We start from the raw sequence: 24,498 nt of genomic DNA on the forward strand, positions 1-24,498 counted from the left end.
ATATGTGGTTGTAACTCATAAATGCAAAACCATGAGGTGCCTTTTTATGCTAGTTCATATATGAGTCATAAATGCTGCACACATGACAAATTCATATATTTTATTGGTTACACATTACTTGGATAGTCTGCCTACAGATAGTTTATAGTTTTCAACTATAAACAACAGCTTATTAGTTGAAATTCAACAATTTCACAAATAAAGGTTTGGTTAGGTTTAGGCACAAAAAACATCTCAGTTAGGGTATGTTCATGAATTGTCACATATACTTTATTGATAATCTGTTAAACATCTACAGACAACAGCAAAACAGTTGAAATGTTACAAATACTCTATAACCCATCTGTAGGCGGACTGTCCAAGTAAAGTGTTCCCATTTTATTTTTTACAGGCTGATGTGTTTTCCATACGTGCTAATTTATATAAATAACTTTCCTTTATCAGGACAACACAAGAAGCCACTGACAGTTACTGCAATATAATAAAAATAAATAAAATGAGAGTGCTGTATTTTGTCCATGAAGAAATGGGTAGGTCAGCTGATCAAAAATAAGTTAGGGTGAATTTGTCTCATTTCAGTTTTAGCTCTAGCTAGCCCTTATGGATTGGTGGCTCTATATTTATCTGTTTACTTGTTTTTATTGTTTCTTTGTTTTTTTCCCTTTTCTTTTTGAAGTAACTACTGTAAGGGATCACAACTTAACAAATAAAGAGTATAAAAAATAGATATGAACATGATAAAATAATTTACATAATTACAATAAATCCCATCAGTTAGGAAAAAGCTATACGATAAAAGTGAGTCTTAAGAAGAAGAGGTTACTGAGTTTGTCTGCCTGAAATGTCCAGGCAGGGAGTTCCACAGCTGAGGGGCCCGGACCTTCAGTGACAAGTTGAGATTATGGAACCATTAGTAGGACCCTGCCAGAAGATCTCAAGCAGCGATCAGGCTCATAGGGAGTTAGCAGATCACAGATATAGGCAGGATCCAGACCATTCAAGGCTTTAAAATCAAATCAAATCACGTTTATTTATAAAGCACATTTTGACCAAAGTGCTGTACAATGTTACAATGTTAGGTGCCAAGGGCCCAAGGTGACTAGCTAAACCCCTGATGGAGTTGAAGGGGCCAAATATGACCAAGTCTACACATTTACAGATCTATGTACGTATTAACAGATTTGTCTACACATTTACAGACTTCTCTACACATTAACAAATCTCAATACACTTACAAATCTGAATATAGATTTGGAGGTTTTTATTTTTTACACATTTACTAATCTGATTACGCACACACAGATTCTGAATATACATTTGCAGATTCCTGTATACATTCACAAATCTCAGTACACATTTAGAGATTCTTTTTCACATTTACAAATCTAATTACACACACACGGCTTCAGATACACTTACACAACTCACTCACATTTGTAAATAGTTCTGCTACAATAATGGCCCCATAGTTTTGGCAAACCGTCGACTCAGGAAGGGAAAACAGGGCTTGGTTCATTCTGTGTTCAGCAGGGGAAGAGAACTGCTGACCCTGACTGGGAATATTGTCGAGTGGTGGAAAGAGCACTTTGAGAAACTCCTGAACCTAACCAACACCATCACCTCTGTGGATTCAGTTCAATTCATTTTTTTTTATATAGAACAGGTCTAGACCGTACTTTTTTTTTTTACAGAGACAGAGCATACAGTAGCCCAATGCAAATTCAACATAGAGATTTAAAATATAATAGTAATGGTAATGGTAGCAGTAATAATATTAATAAAAATAATAAAAGTAATAATAATAATAATAAGACTAATAATAATTGTTTTAGTGGTTGTCGAACAGGAACATGGGGGCAGTAGGTGACTTGCAATCATAGATCCAGACTCTGCAGCTCTGGAGGCAGAAATACCTGCTGAAAGCGACAGAAGGAAAGAGGAGAGAAACGAGAAAGCACAAAACTACGGGAGAGAGAAGATGTCGAGTTAGTAACATGCATTAATGGTTCAGGACTCACCCAAGCCAGCCCTAATTATAAGCTTTATCAAAGAGGAAAGTCTTAAGCCTACTCTTAAATGTGGAGATGGTGTCTGCCTCCCGAACCCAAACTGGGATCTAATTCCACAGGAGAGGAGCTTTATAGTTGAAGGCTCTGGCTCCCATTCTACTTTTGGAGACACTAGGAACCACAAGTAACCCTGCATTCTGAGGGCGCAGTGTTCTAATGGGGTAATAAGATACTATGAGCTCTTTAAGATACAATGGTGCCTGACCACTAAGGGCTTTGGAGATGAGGAGAAGGATTTTAAATTCTATTGTGGATTTTACAGGGAACCAGTGCAGAGAAGCTAATATGGAGAAATATGATCTCTCCTAGTTCTTGTCAGTACACGTGCCGCAGCATTTTAGATCAACTGGAGAGTCTTAAGAGATTTATTTTGGCAGCCGGATAATAAGGAATTGCATTAATCCAGCCTAGAAATAACAAATGCATGGACTAGTTTCTCGGCATCATTTTGAGACAGGATATACCTGATTTTTGCAATGTTATGTAATGTTATGAAAAAAGACAGTCCTTGAAGTTTGTTTTATGTGGGAGTTAACCCTCTGAGACCTGTTTTTTGCATATATTTGTGATTTGCCTTATAAAGTTGTAATTCTTTTTACAGACGGTGTAGTCCCTCATTCGTCCAGGAGTGTTCTATTGTAGAAAAGGTTTCAGTCGTAGTCATCTGGACACTGTTTTCAGAATCAAGACATTTCGGCTCCCATCCGGAAGTCATTCTCAATTGTGAAAAAAAAAAAAAAAGATTTATATTCTTAGAAAATTTCTAGTTCCCGTCCCATTTTTTCACAATTGAGAATGACTTCCGGATGGGAGCCGAAATGTCTTGATTCTGAAAACAGTGTCCAGATGACTACGACTGAAACCTTTTCTACAATTCTTTTTACAGTATCATCAAGTTTCAACATTCAGCAGTCAGCACAACCTCAGATAATGATATACTGTGGTGTGAAAAAGTTTTTGCCCCCTTCCTGATTTCTTATTTTTTTGCATGTTTGTCACACTTAAATGTTTCAGATCATCAAACAAATTTAAATATTAGTCAAAGATAACACAAGTAAACACAAAATGCAGTTTATAAATGAAGGTTGATATTATTAAGGGAAAACAAAATCCAAACCTACATGGCCCTGTGTGAAATAGTGATTGCCCCCTAAACCTAATAACTGGTTGGGCCACCCTTAGCAGCAACAACTGCAATCAAGTGTTTGCGATAACTTGCAATGAGTCTTCTACAGCGCTGTGGAGGAATTTTGGCCCACTCATCTTTGCAGAATTGTTGTAATTCAGCCACATTGGAGGGTTTTCGAGCATGAACTGCCTTTTTAAGGTCATGCCACAGCATCTCAATAGGATTCAGGTCAGGACTTTGACTAGGGTTATATGAGGCCATTTCTTCATGTCATCATCCCACTCATTAATAGTTTGAGGGTGTGGTATTGATTTTTGGAAATGCTCCCATGACATTGTTAAATAAGCTAGTTATGCCAACATTAGCTCAGGGAAACAATCAAACGAAGCACGGCACAAAAAACGGAAGTTCGACCAATTGTTTACTTCTGCATTTGAAAATAATAATAATTATTCTAATAAATAATTGCATGGCCCATCAGTAAACAAAGCTATTATTGTTCTCTTAGATATATGAAAGATAGACCTTGTGGGTCCATTTGAATGAATTTGAACAAATGACATGTTAGTTCTTGTACTCTTGAACTTTTTTGAAAAAGTCAGAGCCCTAATTCATATGCAGACCCCAATAATTTTACTCTGGTTGAGTAAAAGGGAAGCATATCTTTTCTAGATGGACGTGCCCATAAAAAATCTGTTTGTTGTATCAACTGTTAAAAATATGCAGGGAAATTGAGACTTATTTAATGGAGGTTTTGGGTTTGTGTTAAAGCATTTTAAATGTGTTTTATTTCAGATCATTGTTTTTTCTGGTCACAGTTAGGCATGCATGAAAATACGACACACTGACACAACACACTTTCATACATGTACACAAACACGTACAATACTCCTACTAATACTAACAAAAACTTTTTTTATTTTGTTACACCTACAGTATGTCTGTCTAATTTGTCACCTGTTTGTACTATGTCAAACTGAGAAAAAAAGAATGCATATATGAAAGCGAAGTTGATTAAAATCTATGCCAAATATATAAAACTGACAAATGTGAATTTATACTTTTTAAATTTACTGTAGGCTATGTGATAGATACATATTGGTATAACATATGATGTCCATATATGAAATTGTTCCAATTTTGAATATGGACACTGGCATTCTGTTATATATGTCATATATGTGATTCCAGCACATGAACATACATTACATACATGACATTTTCAGAAATGCACATATTCGATTTCCGTATGTATGATCCTCTTTCTTACACACCTCTCTACTCAGACTTTGTGGACGGTCCCTAGTTGGCCCCGTGAGATCTGAGACGTTCACGGAGCCGCTGTGACTGACTGACTGCTGTTCAACTCTACTGGAGAGGGGAAAGTTGGTGAAGATGCGCTGAAGCTGAGAAAACTGCCAAGAACCCAAACACCAGTACTCTGCAGCGGTACACAGCTGTACTGTTTTATCAAGTATGAGGAGCATCAGACCGACGGAACGGTGAGGTTTTGTGGAAGTTTAAACGACAGATAAGAGTTACAGTGAGTCGCCGAGAGGCTTCGGTGTTTGCGTGGCAGCTGTCTGCACCGGGAGAGTCTGTCAATGTTAGAGAAAAGACGAACAAGATTTTTAGAGATCGTGTCTAAAACAGAAACACCAAATTCTTCAGCCACAACTGTAATGGTGTGTCGGAGGTGTTGTCTTATATCTGCAATGTGCGGTAGAGAAAATATACGGACCACATGATTTCCACAGCTGTCACTGCTGCAGGAACCTTAACACGCAGTTGCAAATGAAACCGAGTTTATCTTGTTGTAGGCTATAACTTCAACAAGTGTGTGTTTTTTTTTCAATTCCAGGTCTAAACAATTCTTCAGAAATTATGAACCTTGAAGCTAATGATTTTCACTTTAAAGTCAAATGCAGTATATTTTATTTTAATTAATTTTTTCTGTTTTCATTTATTGGCGTTCATCATACCATGAGCACACTCCAGCAGCTGGGAACAATGTCTTTTATGATGAAAAAGAAGAAGTTCAAGTTTCAAGTGCATTTCACATTGGAGGAGCTTACAGCAGTGCCTTTCGTCAATGGAGTGCTTTTCTGCAAGATCCGGCTGATAGATGGTGGGGACTTTGCCATCTTGTCATCCAGGTATTTAGAACAACTTGTCACTTCCTTGTTGTAACTCACTAAAAGCTCTACTGCATGCAATCTGCTTCCAGTCAAAAACTCACTGGGCTTGCCTCCACATATGTTAAATGTAATTCTTTTCCATTACAATAGTTGACCCTTGATGTTTTCTACAAATAGAGCAGGACGAGATAATGTAGACGCACTCTGCTACAAAGGAGTGGATAATTGATCTCTGTTTGTTGTTAGTTTCCCACCACAGATCAGGGAGAGAGTGCACTGGATGGCTGTAAAACTGGTATGAAACTGCATGTCTAGCAGTTCAACTTTTAGTACACTATGTGTTGTTTCCTTAAGTCTCCTGGGAAATTTCCCTTTAGTGCTGTTTCTCAGCTCCACCCTGGCATAGCCTACATTCACACGGGGAGCTGCCCAGCATTACCACAGCCTTCTGCTGCTCTCTTGGAGCCTCTCGGTGGGAGTATGCTGACGGTCAGTGGTTTGCTCAAGGGCTCCTGGGCAAAGTTGTTGAGGGAGCAAAAATCATTCACTCTCCTGCTGGGATTCTGGCTAGCTTCTCTTAATGTCTAGACCTCTGCAGGGTCAGTTAACTAAAACTACAAAAACACAGGAACTATTTCTTTGGTCGAAAGTACTTACAATAAAAACTGTTCACCACGACGTCTGTGGATTATTTAGAGTAACCAGGACAATGCATCTAAAAAAGCAAGTTGCTGTTGTATTTGTAATGTCATTTTTTAAATATGGAATTTTGTTCAACTCCACAGTATTGGGCTGTGGGCAGAAATCTCAGCGACAGATATCACAACACCTGGCCTAGCTTAGCATAAAGACTGGAAGCAGGGGGAAACAGCTAGCCTGGCTCTGTCCAAAGCTAAAAAATACACCTACCAACACCTCTAAAGCTGACTAATTAACTAGGGAGTCACAGTCATGAAATTTTAGTTCAATTAATTGCCATACAAATCATTGCGATTAAGGATTTAATTGCCTTTTTCTGTTCATTTTCTGCCACACAGCGGTGCTGTTGTGTTTGGCTTTGCAACTAGGCCTATCCATGCTGTTAATGACAGATCAGCTGTTTGGTCTGATTACATTGCACAACATTTCTAAACTGGGTTTAAACATACTGAAATTAAGCAGCAAAGGACTGTCTGTAAATGATCTCCAGCATAACTTTCCCCAGAGCCGTCCAACGCACTGCTGCAGCAGGGGGGGTGGGGGGTGTGGGGTGTGGGGGCTCCACTATCAATAAGACCCGTTATCGGCGCCTCTCTGTCATCAAGAAATACGGTCTCTTATGAGCTGAAACTAAAGAGCCTACCCAATAGCAGTAAGGAACATTGTGCTCAGGCAGACAGTTTATTTGCCTCAACCCAGCTGATGGAAACGCACCTGTTGGATGCAGAACTTGGTACAGAGTGTAAACCTTAGGTCAACACGTGTTTCTTATGCTATATCTACAAAGCTCACACCGACACCTCCCCTAGATTAAAGCAAAAGGGTTTTGATTAATCCACCTTCCTTTGTACAAAAATAAACTTGGTGAAAATAAAAAGAAAAGGCAGCCGTTTATCTCGACCCAAGGTCGGAAAGCAATCCAATAGCCAGAATAATATGTAGCAAACCACGGATACTTTGAATCTCTACGTTTCAAACGCTGTGGTTAAGGTCTGGTTATATTTAGGCACAAAAACCACTTGGTTAGGCTTAGAAAAAATCATGATTTGGGTTAAAATACCGGTTTTGTCACCACAAAAACTGGCTACAAATGTCCAGTGTTGTCGGTTGAACCGGGAAGCTAACAGTAGTCTCGAACACAGGTCTCTGTCCCAGCCATCTGACTGCTGATCACTACACCGACGTCCCCTCCACCGCCACATATGAACTGTGTCACTTTCCCTATGACAGGTATTGAAGAAATGCTGATATGATATGTATTATACGTATTAAAACATAGACATTCAACGTATCTGTGGTTTGCAGAAACGTAAAATGGCTACATTTTATTTTGGCGACTGGGCTGTGGAAAGCTGTGCAGCTCCACTCTGCACTGCAGCAACTCGTGTCGTCAGTCGGCCCTGAAGGAACATGCGTGTTTTTCTTTATTTTGCATTGTAGGTAACAAACAAATAACATAAAATTGTAATTATTCAGAGTAGACCTGGACTAAACACAATATATTAAGAATAGAAGCAAATCTGAGTAAATATCAGCATGTAAATAATAATAAATAATATTCAACTGTAAAACTTCCCTTGATTGTGGAATCTAATGATTATACAAAATGATCGCAGTCAGCTCAAATGATCACGGTCAGGCGATCATGTAATAATTGTGACAGGCCTATAATTAACACATTATATCTAGTTTATTTTATTTTGTATAAAACAGAAATGTAAAAATGACATGTTTGTGGCTTTAGGGAGAGTTAAGTGTTGCAACTATTTCTTGACAAACAACAACAAAAAAGTTAAAAAAGTTTATTAATCTGCCCAGTACTCCCGTGCAGGGTCTCCAGCAATAGTGGTTGCCGGGTATGGTCAGTGAGCCCAGGTTCTGGTATAGGTCAGCCTCACTGTGATGACATGACTTCAGGAAGCCTGGCTGTTGTTCGCCTAGAAATAGATCCAGAACGTAACGCCTCCCCAAAACACAAATTGTCTCTTTTACTATTCTGTTTGTATTGATTAAATAAAAAAGATAAAGTGTTAATTGTCAAAAAGATAAACTGTTTCCCCTGCTTCCAGTCTTTATGCTAAGCTAGGCTAATTGCCACACGGCTCCACCTCTGCACAGAAATGAAATTGATATTGATCTCACCCTCGAAAATAACGTGAGAAAACATATTTACCAAAATGTTGAACTATTCCGTTAAGACAGCTTTGAACAAGGCAATTTTCACGCCAGTGAAAGTTGATTTTCATATTATAGTGAAATGAATGAAAACCTGTGGCTGTCTGGGAAATATGGTTAGCAGTAATGTAAAGTCTATGCGAATTGTAGTAAATTGGCCAAAACATCCCATCACGATCTTTATTTATAGCTGCTTACAGCACTTTGCAAAGCAAGGAAAGAAATAAGCAGTTGAAAGATAGAACGATGAATTGAAATGGTAAAAATACACCCAGTAGAGGGGGAGACAAACTGATTCAATAATAGATAAGGCAACAAGGATGAAATGGAAAAAGATTTTAGAAAGGACTTAGAATAAAACTGTCTCTGACTCTCTCCAGGCAAGCTGCAGAGTAGAAGCCTTGTCACCTTTAGCCTTTAACTTGGACACAGGATCAGTCAGGAGGTTCCTGCATGAGGATCAACAGTTCAGACAGAGAACCGGGCCAAGCAGAAGAAAACCTTAATAATAAGTAATCACTAAAATCTGTAGGTCAGTGCTAAAATGAACAGGCAACGAGCAGATCTGGCTCTGCGTCAGCACATTTGCCTGCATGCAAATAACTCAGCTACAGTCAACACCAGGTATTTATGGCAGTATGACAGTTACCTAACTCCCATGAAATGTGTCCAGTTAATAGCAGTGACTTAGTGTGTTATTATGGATTGTATGGATCATAATCCACTAATCATAATGGAAAGTGGCCAAGAATGGGACACTTTATTACATTATCTGTATATGTTTGGGGCTTGTTGGGATTTTTACATTATATAAAGGCCATTGCTTACCAAATAAAGGCTAGTTGCAGGTGCTAGAGCTAGTATACAGTGAGGAAAAGCATCATTCCACTTTATTCTGTGCAGTTTTCCTTTAATAAGGCAACTTTTTGGTCACCAGCAGTCTTCCTGTCACCAAACCTTTGTGGTTTCAATGCTTCGTGGGTTTTGATGTCTCTAAATTCATGCTCTCCTTGGCCTAACATTTATTGAGGATTATACACCAGTGTTGATTTTTCAGACTCCTTAACAATAATAGGGGCTTTTTGTATTGGACGGCCTTGAGGGATGTGTTTATTGTGCCAATAATTGCTCAAGGTGTAACCATGGAATTGAAGACATATTTCAGGCATATCAGTTTAATTCTTGTCCACTGCTAATGGATCATTTTTTAATGAATTTGTGGTTGGAAATAATCTCTGATACATACAGCTCTAATCTGCGCAATATTCATCTTTGACACAAGTTTTCTGCCAGACACCCAGCATCTAGCATTGTATTTTTAGAATGCAATGACAATGTAGCATTTAGCAGAATGCAATGAACATGGAGCCATTAGAAGAATGTAATGACAATGTTACAGTTAGCAGAGTACAAATGGTACCTATATGGACTGCAATAATAATAATAACTTTATTTATACAGCACCTATCAAAACAGAGTTACAAAGTGCTTTACAAACAGGGTATACAATAAATACAGTAAAAGAAGGTAGGGTTACACAGTGCATTTGTATAGCAATAGAGGAATAAAGAACTGTTAAAAGCAAAAAGTAGTGAAAAGGAATAGTGCAATAAGATAGAATAAAATAGAAATAGCACAAAATAACGTGTGTTCACTGTAAGAAGACTTTTACACATTACAATAGGTTGCTAGCCTGAGATCCTCAGGTAGGGAGTTCCACAGACAAGGGGCCCTTACTGCAAAAGCCCAGCCACCTTTTGTGACAAGGCGGGACTTCGGAACTGACAGGAGGGTCGCAGCTGAGGATCTCAGGTTACGTACTGGCTCATAGGGGACAAACAAGTCATTTTTGAAAAATCTTTTGGAGTTGACTAAAAGCCTAGCAGCTGCATTTTGAACAAGTTGGAGGCGAGAGATGGCTTTCTGACTCAGACCAGAGTAAAGGGTGTTGCAGTAATCTAAGCGTGATGAAATAAAATTTTGTACATTTTAAAGTTAAAATGCATCAATTTGGTGCACTTTAAGAGCAAAATGAAGAGGCTAGATCTATGAAGAACTTTGTGCTCTTGTAAACAATTTTCCCTAGGTTTAGAGAGGGCTTAGGTGCTGAGGTTGCTGTGGGGAGGATGTGTGGGTGTGGGGTTTGGGGGTCCTTCCCCAAGAAAATGTTATATTATTTGACTCAAAACTACATTTTCACATAATTTTAGACTATTATCATTACAATATTTATTTAAAAAAACACACAGGTTGTAGTTTTTCACCTTACACTCAGAAATTAGCAAGAAAAAAAAGTGAAACAAAAAGCTCACTGATGAAGTAGGCCAAAGCACGATGTCCTGAAGTAATCCTTCAAATTTTTGTGAGTGATTGCAATGTGTGCCATCTCAGCCAGTAGCTAGTAGTAACTTTACAAGAATTTGGTAAATTTTAAGATTTGTGGCAAACTAAGATAAACATTTAGGCTACATACAGACAACTTTTGTTTTATCTTGTTCATAACAATTCGCTGTGGTTGAGTAAGGTGCAAGCAGGTTGAAGCAGGTGGAAATGAAATGAAAAAACGTTACCTTCACTTCACCTGGTTCACTGTTTCCACTGCGGCCTCTCTGCTCTGCTGCCCACTCTGTCTGTGTGTGTCTGTGTGTGTGTCTGTGTGTGTGTCTGTGTGTGTGTCTGTGTGTGTCTGTGTGTGTCTGTGTGTGTGTGTAGGAGCTGCGCCCCGCCCTCAATCAAACATGCAGAGGAGAGGACAGAGAAGCTAGCGCGAACATAAGTGACAGGAAAACATGGTAGAGAACTCTGAAGGCACTCTGAAAAAACACTTAGAGGGTTAGAAGGTCCACTTGAAATAGAATGACTTAATTTTTGAAATAGTCCTTAACTGAAGAAAGCCGACTTACACAACTTTTGTAATTTGGATCTCAAATGATAAGTTAGAATAAAAAATCACACCTAAGTTACGATCAGAGGGCTTTACGTTTGAAGTTAGGTCAGCAAGATTGGACTGGATAGCAGGGCTACGGCTGGGGCAAGCAACAGGATTTCCGACTTGGATTCATTGAAGTCAATCAAGTTTTGTGACATCCAGCACTTAATGTCCGAGAGATAGGATAAAACATTCTCCAAGTTGTTTGAATCACTGCGTCTGAGGGGGACATAAAGCTGAGTATCATCTGCATAGCAGTGAAAATTAACGTTACGGTTGCAGATAATATGACCCAAGGGAAGCATGTAAATTAAGAACAGTAAGGGGCCCAGAATTGACCCACGGGGGATCCTTGATTTGCTCATCAATCCATGGCAGTGCATTTGGACTAATCATTCTGATTCTAAAAGGAGCAATAGAGTTAAGAATATTTGTGTATATAATATTAAAAGATTATAGTAAAGAGAATTGCAATGAGATAACTTCTGTTATGAATTGGCGCTCTATATAAATATAATTTTATTGAATTGAATACAGCATATAGGTTGAGAGCCCATAAAGGAACACTTCATCCTTCAGATTATCACAAACTTTGACAGTCAGAATCACCACATCTGGAGATACATGCTTTTCACTGGACAGGAAGGATATGAAAAATTGTAATCTGAAAAGTAACTAAAGCTGTCAGACAAATGTAGTGGAGTAAAAAGTACAATATTTCCCTCTGAGATAGAAGTATAAAGTTGCATAAAATGGAAATACTCAAGTAAAGCACAAGTGCCTTGAATTTGTTACAGTACTTGAGTAAATGTACTTAGTTACATTCCATGACAATGATAACCCTTACTGTATGTACATACATATACATACATATATGTGTATACAGTATATATGTGTGTATATGTATGTATGTATGTATAAGAAAACTCGACAGGGAATCTTTTAAATCTAGCTTTCGCATTCTGAACACATTGTATATTATTATATATTATTATATTAAAGTCACAGTGAAATCGCAGTTTGAGTGTCTGTCTTCTGTAATGTGACGTATTTCCGCTTTTGATATAAAAATGGCCATTTGCCATATAACCAGAGATAACTCTACACAAAGATAAAGGGTTAGAACTTGGAAAATATGTTTTTTTCACTTTGTCTTTAATGTTCAAATGCACTCATGCATCTTTACCAAAAAAAATGTAATGATCAGTTAACATGGTTTGATCATTGGTGTCTGATCGAATGTAATGGTCGAACTGAACTAGATGGCATCTGTTGTTAAAAAATAATCATTCACAATTCGTATTTATATCTAAATATTGTTGGTTTATGTATTTGGTGAGGACTTTCAGTGTGGTCTTGCTCCTATATTGTTTGACATTGAGCATTCCAACATTTTGTCAAGAAAAAAAATGTTGTCGTTGCTGTTGTTCACTTTTCCACTTTCTGTGTAATTAATATATTTTCTTTCAATCAACCCACAATGTCTACTGAAATTAAAAAGCATGTATTGGTCACTAAGCCAGACAGTGACCCTTATGAACAGTTCCTTGGAGGCTGTGACCAACTAGCCATATATGTGTAGGTTAATTGATAACTCTAAATTGCCCGTATTGCATAGCTTCATTTTTGAGAGGCTCCAGTCACCCGCGACCCCCCTACGGGGACCAAGCGGTAGAAAATGGATGTTGGTCACTAAGCTTGTGACCCTTATGAACAGTTCCTTGGAGGCTGTACTTGCCGTACTTGCCGTACAATGGTGTGATTGTGAAGGCAGGTAGGTTGGGCTGTAAGAAAAGAAGTGGCAGAACCTGTCTGGCCAATTTCTGCCAGCCGGGGAGCCTCCAGGCTTGTTGTTTTAAGAGCTGTAAACTTCAGGTCACCGTTCAGATAAGTGGAGTAGGAAAAGTTCCTCTGATAAAGTTAATGTTAAAGCTAAAGTTGGAAAAGAATACCTAAAGATACTGACTTTAGCTCTTACGATTGATTGTGCAAACAAATATGAGAAATAAAAGCGAAAGGTCTGTTACCTGTCATGATTGTCTCTTTCAATCTATTATAGCAATAATGATTGCTACTCAAAATTATGGAGAAGAATGAGATATCAAATGAGATTGGAAAAGACATGAAGAGCATGAAAAGGGTAAAAGGCCTTGAATCAGCAATGACATCCCCCGGCATGCAGCAAATCTGCCTCATGATCGCTGAGATATTAGTCTTTACATATGAGCAGTTACTCAGCTCAGCTCCATCAAAGCAACCTTTCAACAACTCTAAAACCTCTACACCTGTCACATATTCTGTATTTAACATGTGTAAAAATAGAAAACGAGACATTATGGTTTAAGCAGTCAGCCTTACAGTTTAGAGGGCTTCCACTGTCTACAGACCATTTACAGCTAGCTTCACGTTAGCCCTGGTGACTGCACTCAGCGGCCCTCACAATGAAGCTGCGGGTTTCACACCCTCCAACTCTGAACAAAACCAGCCGATGTCTGAATGCAGGCTTATCAGTAAATAACATTAGCAAGCCAGCTAAGAACACACACCATGTGAAAAGACAATTTTGGAGTTACCAGGAGTCACATTTCTCCTCTTTTGGTGGAGGTCACCCACCTCACCACACCTTTAGCTCCTGCGCCAAGCGAACATGTCCCAGACCAGTCTGTCCATTGAGAGCAAACTGATATCAGCCCTCTATCAAACTCCTGATAAGACAGCGAACATGCCGACCCCCAAATGCCAAAGTAACAGCGCGTTACTGGGATATGTAACTGTAATGTAATTACTGATTTTCAAATTGTAATTCTTTAACTATTTGTTATTGAAGAAAGTAATCACATTACTGTAATAAGTTACTAAGTAAAGCGTTCCTACTCAACACTGTATAGTGCCACTATAGAAATAAAATGTCAGTTAATGTCAGCTGACATAAAATATACTCAAATATACTCCCAGTCACTCCTATTAGGAGTCAAGATAACATTCATCAGTTAAAGAAGGTGTCAAAGAAGCCATTTTTGTGAAAAAAGAAAACCCCTCTTTGAACAGAAATGGTGGTCTGAGATTCAATCTGCCCAATGTTTACCACAGTGTATTAACACCTTGGTCACGCCAATCATATGCTAATCAGGTACTTAACAGTGATGAGGGAGGTGCAGCCAGAAAACAATAGGCCTGATTACTGATTACTGGGCCATCATGGAAACAATTAGATCAGTTTCAAGTGAAACTAGGCAGAGTAATCAGCAGATACTCAGGAAGACTCCTTCTTGAGGGCAGGGCTTAAGTAACACAGAGTAGCTTAAATTTCTGAGTTTCCAGTCCATTTTTCACAATTGAGAATGACTTCCGGGTGGGAGCCGAAACGTCTTGATTCTGAAAACAGTGTCCAGATGACTACGACTGAAACCTTTTCTACGATAGAACACTCCTGGACGAATGAGGGACTACACCGTCTTATTCATCAGTTAATGCTGTTTTATACCTTCAAGAAAACCTGCTGCTCTGCTAACGTGCTGATCATGCTACATCTCCTATGTAGATATGGTATAGGACTGCTCTAAGATTGTAGCAATTACTTTAAGCCCAATGTTATGTTAACATGTTAAGTGATGGCAAGGAAAATGGAATAGGTAAATAAAACCCAGTAACTGCAATTTTCCTTTAAAGCTGCACACATTTTTACACTAACAATGGACCAAATGACTGAGAATTAACACCTGATTCTGCAATTCCCCTCAGCTCCACTGAATGTTTCAGCTTCCATTGGCTCATTCTTTCGGTTTTCTGGCCTACAAACTCATCAACCCTGTTTGCTGACAGAGCAGATTGCTGTTTTCAGTGAAAATGCTCTGATAAACCCACAGTACACTAACTTCCCAGCACCAAACAGCAGACAGACACAGAGACTAGCTGGTGAACATAGTGGAGCATTTAGCAGCTGAAGAGCCAGATATTTCTGTCAGAAATTGGTGGAGACCACCTGAAAAAGGAGGAGAGTATTGAGAGAGGGACACTGTCCTCCTGTGCTGAGGCATTGCTGTGGAGTAAAGTTTGTCAGCCCTCGGGGGCCCCTTGATGGCCTGGGGCCCCAAGCAGTTGCCTGCCTTGCCTGTTCACAAGCCGTGCGTCCGTGTATATCTGTGAAACAAAAAGTATTTCAAATTCCACAAATGAAGAGATGAAGAGCACACTCTCTTTTTTGTTATTATTTCCTGGCTCCAACCTGCTTCACATTCATGGAACACTTTGAGGTTCAGTGCCTTGCACAAGGAAATCTCAGTAGTTGTGCTGATTGAGGAGAGAATGGTACTTTCTCTACCTAGATAACCTGTAGGCCACTGTTGGGATTTACAATGGTTAAAGGGGCACCAAATTGTGTAGGTACAATCAATTAAATTTGGTTATCAAAGGTATCGAAGATAATCATAAATAAAAACTTTAATGAATTAAATCCTCGCGGAGGCACCACCCTTAAACAAGGGGAAAGGATAGCTAATTCAGAATCAGAATCAGAAATACTTAATTGTTAATTAATTGATTCAGTCTCATAAAATACACTAAACTAACAATTTTAAACTCAGATTAATAATTAAATTAATAACTATAAACAAATTACCATTGATAGCTAGTAGGTTGAAGGACCTGGAATTCAACATAGAAGAGGTTGGCAAATTATTCACTCTTGTGCAACATTAAAGAAACCAGCATAATTATACACAAGCATTTATTAAAAGATAAACAAAGACTTCATATTGTGTGTTTTGGCTAACTCTAAATGCACTAAACTACAGAACAAAGGATGTGTGTGTGTGTGTGTGTGAGATCCAAAATGGCTGCTTGGATCCAAAATGGCGTTTAACTAAAGAAATCTAATTAAATGACGACTGAGGCCATGTATGTTAGAGTGTGGCTCTGTTAAAGGTCAAATTGAAGTGTACGTGTGAACTGTGTAGGATAAACGGTGCCAGGTTAGACAAGAGGCTAGTTAATTGCATGCAAGACCCTGTGTCTGCATCACTAAGCATATGGCTACCTAACAATGAAAAAACATTACAACAATAAAACTCAATGAACCAAATCAATACATTCACAAAAGTAACACAGTCCTGTGTTTAGCCGTGTACTCTGCTAAGCCATTCGCTCTGTTCTTTGTTCTCCTTATGGTTAGCTCGGCGCTAACTTCCTTAGTTGCTTCTTAAAGTTAGCTGGTAGACTTTGTGTAGTAGCTGTTGGTGCTAAGCTATGTTGCAGAAATCCTACGGCAGGCCACACTAAGAGGGAGACAGCAGCAGCTGTCTGCTGCTTTAGAAGAGTTCCTGGAGAAGAGAGAGAACAATGGCAGAGCTGGGGTTTTGTTGACCTGGTGACATCACAGGTTACAGGTCAGACTGACCAATGGTAGCAGGAGCCTGGGTGACCTAACACCTAGGTGTGAAGTCCTGGAGGATTGTGGGAGACTGAATTCAATGGCTCTCCTTTGTTTACAGAACAAACAAGCATGTGGTCTCATAGTAAGAAGTTCAGTTAAAGTCCCACAAAAGAATGAGTTTATCTGTGGAGTGCCAGTGGACCCAACACCACCATCACCTCTACACCCCTTCATTGCCGATATAAATAGCTGTCATCTGAGATAATATGCTAGTTACACATATTAATCACCATTCACTATTGGCTGTGATACTCCTATTGCAAGTGACAGACATTGCCTTGATATATACAGAATCTATGGTCGCTTGCACAAAACATTTCATTTAAAGATATATGTAGTTTTGTAAGTTTAGCTAATTGCTGAAGAGTTACAGGAAGCATCTATGTATCCTTCAGTATCCTTCCTCATTCAGACATGCACCTCGTAAAATACGTAAATGTAATCCCAAGTTAACATGTCAGTCTCGTGTCTGAATAAGTGCCTGAGTCACTTTTATGTAAATGTCACGATGGCAGTCTTACTAGGTCGTACCTAGTAGCAAAGGATGGGGTTTGATAGCATTTTATTTCATTCAGATCCAGTATGGATCCACTTATCAATTTACCTTTTTGAATTCTTTATTGAATCTTATTAGTTATCTTTCAACATGTGTAAGTAACTAAAGGCAAAAAATCTCCAACTCAAAGATGTCTAATCAGCTTTTGTTGGCTGAGAAGAAACACGACAGGTTTTAGTGTTCACAACCTGTAGTTCCAACCTGAAAATGAGTTGAACTGGATAGCAGAATATATGAAATGTTCATTAAATGCATCTGACACATTCAATGAACAGCTGTAGCCTCCTCTACTTCGCCAGCTACTGACTCCAAATACTGAAGCTCCTGATTCACAGCTATGAAGTTGATCTGAATCAAAGTTTAACTGAGAGATTGATCATTTCTCTGGAGGAGAGTCACCACTCTTTTAGACCCTGCTACAAAAACACAGTCCACTGGCAGTCATACAGTGGTGTTACAGAGTGATGTGTCTTCACTCACAAACAATCTTTGTCTGAATACAGACATCAGCTGCAGAGAGCACATTAACTAGAGAATAGTCAAACATTTCATTTTAGTTGTTACTGAATTACACTAATTAGCTACAGTCTGTTAAAAATAAGAAGCTACTACCTATGTTTTTTGTTGCTCTTTGCTAATAAAAACGAGTTAGGAGAGGTTTGATAAGACATTCATTAGCGTCAGAGCTCAACAAATCCACGTATTTCGCCAATTGACAAACAAAACCAAAATAGAACCCATCCCCACTTAACTCTTAACTGTAAATGCACTAAACTACAGAACAAAGGGTGTGCGTGTGTGTGTCCCCAAAATGGCTGCTTGGGTCCAAGATGATCAAACCAAAGAACTCTAACTCAAAATGGTCTGAGCAGAGCAGCAGCCGCAAAAAATATAATACACTTTAATACAGGTGTATTAAAATAAATTAAGTACTAAGTGGGTATAAGTATAAAATAAAATAAGTGTGACGTACAAAGTGGGTTTACCGGTTGATGATAATAATATGGTATAAAGTACTAGTGCATGAACTGCCAAGTTAAGTTCATGGCTGTCCTCCTCCCTCTGCTGCTGCGATTCACTGCCTGCAGGTACAGCCGGTAGAGAGAGGGGGGGCTGGTTTGTCTCAGCCAGCAGTAAGTTTTTGCCAAATTTTAAGATTCATGGCAAATTAAGATAAACAGTTAGACTACATCCAGACAGCTTTCGTTTTAGCTTGTTTGTAACGATTCGCTATTAGCCAAGCTAGCGCACTGTGCTTGTGTAAAACATAGAGGCGGTGGATGAGAGACTGCAGACAGCAGATTAAAATATCGCTTTCTACATGTTTATGCTTGTGAAACAGGTGTATTGATAAAGTTTTGACCTTTTACTCGTGACGGTTTTATTGTACTTACTTACAGTAACAAGCATAGTTGTCATCAACTTGAGTAATTGCAAGTTATCTATACTTCACCTGCTTCATTTCACTGTCTCCACCGCAGCATCTCTGCTGTGCTGTCCCCTGACAGCAGAAAAAATAGGGTGCGTCCCGTGGACGCATCAATAGAGAGGTTACTGCGTCCTTTTGAATTTGAATGCGTCAGAGAAGCAGGACGCGTACCTAGCAACATCACTGCCACATACTGAAAGCAAACTACGAATTTACACACTATTAACAGTAATACAGTTGTCTCAGCAGGATTTGGAAAAACTTGTCCATGCATTTATCTTCAGTCGACTCGACTACTGTAACAGTGTCTTTACAGGTCTCTCTAAAAAACTGATTCTCACTAAGACCAAGAAAGTGGATCACATCATTCCAATTCTGAGGTCATTTACATTGGCTTCCTGTCTGTCAAAGAATTTATTTCAAAATATTACTGTTGGTTTATAAAGCACTGAATGGTTTAGGGCCAAAATACATTTCTGATCTTCTGCTACATTATGAACCATCCAGACCTCTCAGGTCATCTGGGACAGGTCTGCTTTCTGTCCCCAGAGTTAAAACTAAACATAGAGAAGCAGTGTTCAGTTTTTATGCTCCACATATAAAGCGTAAAAGACTATGCAGTGCTTCTCGTTATGTTCCACCATGTGGTGGTGAATGTACCAACTGACTAGAGAGTCTTCTGCATCATGCTTCAGTTTGATGACGTAGCCAACTTGTTCCAGCCTCTGTATCTCCGTGATGTAGGCTGTGGCCAGCTATGGGGCTTTGGAGAGCCTCCAAAGCCCCAGAGGGTTACTGGGTGATGGCTAGCAGGCTCAGAAGCTGGGACTGGCAAGTTGCTGGCAAACTCCAAGCTAAGCCTAACATCAGAGTTACTGAGAGAATCCATGCTGGGCTGCAAGCCTTGCTTGAGTTTGGCAAGCACTGTTAACTCTTCTTCCATAGCTGGAAGTTTCAGCAGTCTGGGCCTTGACAAAATAGTTCCTTCCATCAAAGAATATACAAAAATCCTGCACCTAATGTCCATGGAGCCTTCTGTCCATTAATCTCTCATTAATGGAGGTCATCTCCTTAAATTCCTCCACGAGAGATTCGATGTCTGCTGGGTTCATGTTTGGTCAGTTCTTGCTGTCGTGTTGCCAAGCAGGGAACTCAGGGGAAACGAGGGGTTGGACCCAAACGCAGACAGAGGAAGCAGAATGATGACTTGAGTGGTTTATTTAGGAGCTTACTGGCAGACACAGGAAGGTAGACAGGGAGACAGGCAGACTGGCAGGTGGCAGGTACAGGTAGACAGGCAGGCACGTACACAGGTTGGCAGGCAGGCAGGTAGACAAGCAGCAAACAGGTAACAGGCAGGGAGACTGATAGCAAGCCGGTAACAAGTAGGCAGATAATCCAAAAGTCCAAGGTACACAGTAAATATTCAAGGAAACACTGGCGAAGAGCTGGAACACTTGACACACAACTGACGAAGACGAACTGACACCGAACAAAGGAAAAACCCCGGAATAAATACACTTAGGTAGGGGAGACAATGAGACACAGGTGCAACCACTCAAGGAGGAGCCAACAATCCAAACTGGCGGGAAAGCAAACAAAGACAGGAAGTAAAACCACAAGACACAGGAGGAGAGGAGAACACTACAAAATAAAACAGGAAACAGGACAAAACCCCAAACTATGACAGTTCCGGTCTCTCTAATAGGATGTGATGGTCAGTGGTGTCGAATGCAGCACTAAGACCTAACAAGACAAGTACAGAAACAAATCCATTGTCTGATCCAATTAAAAGGTCATTTGTAATTTTAACCAGTGCTGTCTCTGTGCTATGATGCACTCTAAATCCTGACTGAAAATCCTCAAATAAATAAATTGTTATTTAGAAAGTCACACTGATTGACGACTGCTTTCTCAAGGATATTAGAGAGAAAGGGAAGGTTAGATATAGGTCTATAGTTGGCTAAAACCCCTAGATCAAGAGTGGGCTTTTTAAGAAGCAGTTTAATTACAGCTACTTTAAAGGACTGTGGTACATAGCCTGTTAATAAAGATAGATTGATCATATCCAGTAACGAAGTGCTAACTAAGGGTAAAACGTCTTTAAGCAGCCTAGTTGGAATGGGGTCTAAGAGACAGGTTGATGGCTTAGATGAATTAATCGTCAAAGTTAGTTGAAGAAGGTCGATAGGAGCAAAGCAGTCAAAATATAAACTGTATCAGGTTTTACAGTTGTTTCTAAGATTCCTATGTTTGAAGATAAATCGGTACCAGTTGAAGGCAGGACGTGGTGAATTTTTTCTCTAATAATAGTTACAATTTTATTATTAAAGAAGCTGGCTACAGTGCTGAAAAGAAACCTGGGGTTGTTTTTATTTTCCTCTATTAATGATGAGTAAGCTGCTCTGGCATTACGGAGGGCTTTCCTGTATGTTTTAAGACTATCTTGCCAGATTAAACGAGATTCTTCCAAGTTGTTAGAACGCCATTTCCTTTCAAGTTTTCGCAATGTTTGCTTTGTGGGTTTAGGGGTTATACCATGGAGCTAACCTTCTTTGTTTTATTATCTTTTTTTTTAGAGGAGCGATAGAATTGAGTGTCATTCGCAGTGAGCCTGCAGCACTATCAACTAGATGGTCAATTTGGGAGGGGCTGAGATTTGCATAGGAGTCCTTTGTAATATTGAGACATAACATAAGATTAAATGCAGATTGGATCGCTTCCTTTAATTTAGCTACAGCACCAGATCAGATTTTTGCCTAATGGCATTTAGTGCAGTAATAGGAGCTCAAAAGTTATTAAATAATGGTCCGATAAAGAAGGATTCTGTGGAAAGACTATTAAATGTTCAATTTCAATGCCATATACCAGAACAAGGTTGAGGGTGAGGTTAAAACAGTGAGTGGGTTTATGTACACTCTGAGAAAAGCCAAACGAATCTAATAATGAGATAAAGTTAAAGCAGTACTAAGGCATCATTTTCAACGTCCACATGAATATTGAAATCACCTACAATGATTACTGTCTTTTATCTGTTTTAAGGACTAAACTTGGTTTAAAAACTCAGATAAAATTTCAGAAGTGCGGTACACTATAACAAATAGAATTGGCTGTCGTGTTTCATGTGAAAGACTAAGAACAAGGCTTTCGAATGATTTAGTTTAGGTTTAGGGTTGATTAATAGGCTTGAGTTGGAAATGGCTGCAACTCCACCTCCTCAGCCGGTGTCTTGAGGAATGTGAGTATTAATATGACTGGGCAGAGTGGATTAATTTAGGCTAACATATTCTTCATGACCCAGCCAGGTTTCAGTAAGACAAAATAAGTCAATATGATACTCTGATATTAACTCGTTCACCAGTACAGCTTTAGATAACAGAGATCTGATGTTTAAGAGTCCACATTTAATTCTCCTATTTTGTTGTGCTATTTCAGCGTTTTTGTTTAGGTTTTTATGTATAACTCCCCTTCTTTTACCTTTTGGTTTTATTAATTTAAGTGGTCGGGGGGCAGACACCGTCACTAAGGAGTTTTGGGTGGGTAACTGCTCTGGAAGCGTAGAGAAGCGTGTAGGACTGCAACTCTGCCTCCTGGTCTGAACTCTGAGTTGTCATGGTTTTGGTCCACTAATAAACTTTCTAGATATGAGAGCCGCTCCATCCAAAGTGGGATGAATGCCGTCTCTCCTAATCAGACCAGGTCTTCCCCAAAAAGTCAGCCAATTAACTACAAAGCCCACATTGTTTGCTGGACACCACCTCGACAGCCATCAACGGTGCAATGAAGACATGCGGCTAAACATGTCATCACTGGTCAGGTTTGCAGGGGCCCAGAGAGATCAGAAACTCCCAAACTTTGTTGAAAGAAAATAATGCCTTGTATGCAGTGATTATCAATCAATATATGTATTTTGATGCAGATCTGGATAAAAATTTCAAAACGTTCTCTCTTATGAAAATAAGAAACAATTAAGGATTGTACAGCGTTGGCTTCTTTGGTTTTTATGTGTGAAACCGTATGACTGCCAATTATTATTCAAGTTTACTAAAGCAACCCAAACTGAACTTTTCATGATCAATTTGATAAATCTAGCACGTTTTAAACTACACCTGATCCTTAAATTCAACCAGGTTTTTGTTATTAAGGATGTTTGTGCAGTGGTTGATTGAGTATAAGCAATTCACTGGGATAAAATGAAAAGTCATGAGTATTTCAAAATGTATAAGAATGAGAATTACTCAAGTAATTTTGTGCAAATCAGGTTTCTTCCATTTTTAAGGTAAATCTTAACTTACTGTGCTTCATGCAGCATCCACTGCTTCTCGACACAGTGGATGCTATGCGTCACTCTGTTACATCAGAGCCAAAGAGTTCATTGAGGGATGCATTCCAAATATATCCTCGTCATGTTTGCACTGTTGAACCTGTCACCAAATAAAGAATCTCAAACTGCTGATACAATTTGTCTGGCTCTGTTTAAATTACTCTGCCTTGGAACAATATTTTTAAATGATTGGATCTACACTGCTAAAATCATTTGATCATAGAGTGTGAGTGTTAGACACAGAGACTGATAGGAAGAGGAAGAAATGTCCTACACCAAACTACATGCAGATAAACAGGGAATGTTATCTGGCCCTAAAAAGAGATTATGAATTGGCAGAATATCTCTCTACTGTCAGAGACAGAAAGCAGAGACAGATCCTGACCAAGGACAGGCTCAGTGACCACAAACAATCCTGGCCACCAAGAGAAAACAGAATATGTGGTCAGTGTTCGACAGGCGAGGCTGAAACAGAGCTGCACTTCCTCCTACAGTGTACAACATTCAGTGAAATAAGGAACGTTTACTTTAACAAGTTCAACTCTGTGATCTCAGATTTCAAAGAGCTAAATGAGCTCTCAAAATTAAAAATACTCCGAGGAGAAGGAGACAGGCCATATCTTGCCACCCATTATATATCAACATGCCACAACCAGAGGGACAGTGAATCACCTACACACACACACACACACACACACACACACACACACACACAAACAAATGTTGCAGTGTTTATATAGATTTCACTTATTTGTATTTTTTATCTGCACGTCTACTTTTTTATTATTATCGTATCTTACCTAGGTCTTTCGGTATATATTTTAATAGCACATTTCTTCTGTTTATGTATATGTTTTTGTTTCACACAGGCAATGTTAACGTCTGTTTCCCATGCCAATAAAGCCCCACTGAATTTATTATAGTGTTTTATTGTGTCAGAGGTGTTGTTGAGCTATCTGTTTACACCTATATACAGTACATGTAGTTTTACTTTAAACTGTATGCTTGTCAAATATTTGTCTCCCAGACAGTCTAACCTCATCTGTGTGTGTGTGTGTGTGTGTGTGTGTGTGTGTGTGCAGGGAGGAGGTGCAGCAGAACTGTGTATGCTGGAGGAAGAAGTTCTCTTTCGTGTGTAAAATGAGTGTTAATCCAATCACTGGAGTGTTGGACCCGTGCATCTGCAGGGTCTCTGTACGCAAGGTAAACTACAATTCCCAGCATCCACCTCTCCTTGCTTCTCAGGGTAATATGCATTTAAAGGCAATGCCATTTTCCCCCACGCTACGCTATAATGCAGGAATGATCACGCTGCATGATGAAAGTAATGTACAGTATACCTGATTTGTCCCAGGGTTGAACTCCAGGTTACATATTGAATCCATATGATATGATGTAATATGTTTATGGATATGACTGTAGAGATGGTGTTAGCAGTAGACATAGAGAGTCAGCAGTGTTTGGTCCTTAACTGTTTTGTTCTATCTTTGCAGGAGCTCAAAGGAGGAAAGTCCTTCTCAAAGGTAAGTTTATTTTCTGATTATGTGATTAGCAACTAGTAAAATACAAAGATATGAAAACATCTTTGATCCAGCTCAGCTCAGTTTAGCTAACCTGTT

General features: G+C 39.2%; 1 protein-coding gene across 3 annotated transcripts in view; it reads left to right on the plus strand.

Moving 5' to 3' along the window:
* The first annotated feature begins 4,468 nt into the window (after positions 1-4,468).
* Positions 4,469-24,498, plus strand: part of LOC122865417 (protein FAM102A-like) — a 38,410-nt gene continuing 18,380 nt past the window's right edge. The window contains exons 1-4 of one of the 3 annotated variants that reach the window (XM_044173816.1): positions 4,469-4,700; positions 5,168-5,354; positions 23,962-24,082; positions 24,373-24,402. In XM_044173816.1, coding sequence (XP_044029751.1) covers positions 5,182-5,354; positions 23,962-24,082; positions 24,373-24,402 — 324 coding nt within the window. In that variant the 5' untranslated portion in view covers positions 4,469-4,700; positions 5,168-5,181. The remainder of the gene's footprint in view (positions 4,701-5,167; positions 5,355-23,961; positions 24,083-24,372; positions 24,403-24,498) is intronic. The other 2 variants (XM_044173818.1, XM_044173817.1) reach the window with 2 other exon arrangements.

This window comes from Siniperca chuatsi, linkage group LG18 (assembly GCF_020085105.1).
Source record: "Siniperca chuatsi isolate FFG_IHB_CAS linkage group LG18, ASM2008510v1, whole genome shotgun sequence".
In the NCBI taxonomy this organism is placed as follows: Eukaryota; Metazoa; Chordata; class Actinopteri; order Centrarchiformes; family Sinipercidae; genus Siniperca; species Siniperca chuatsi.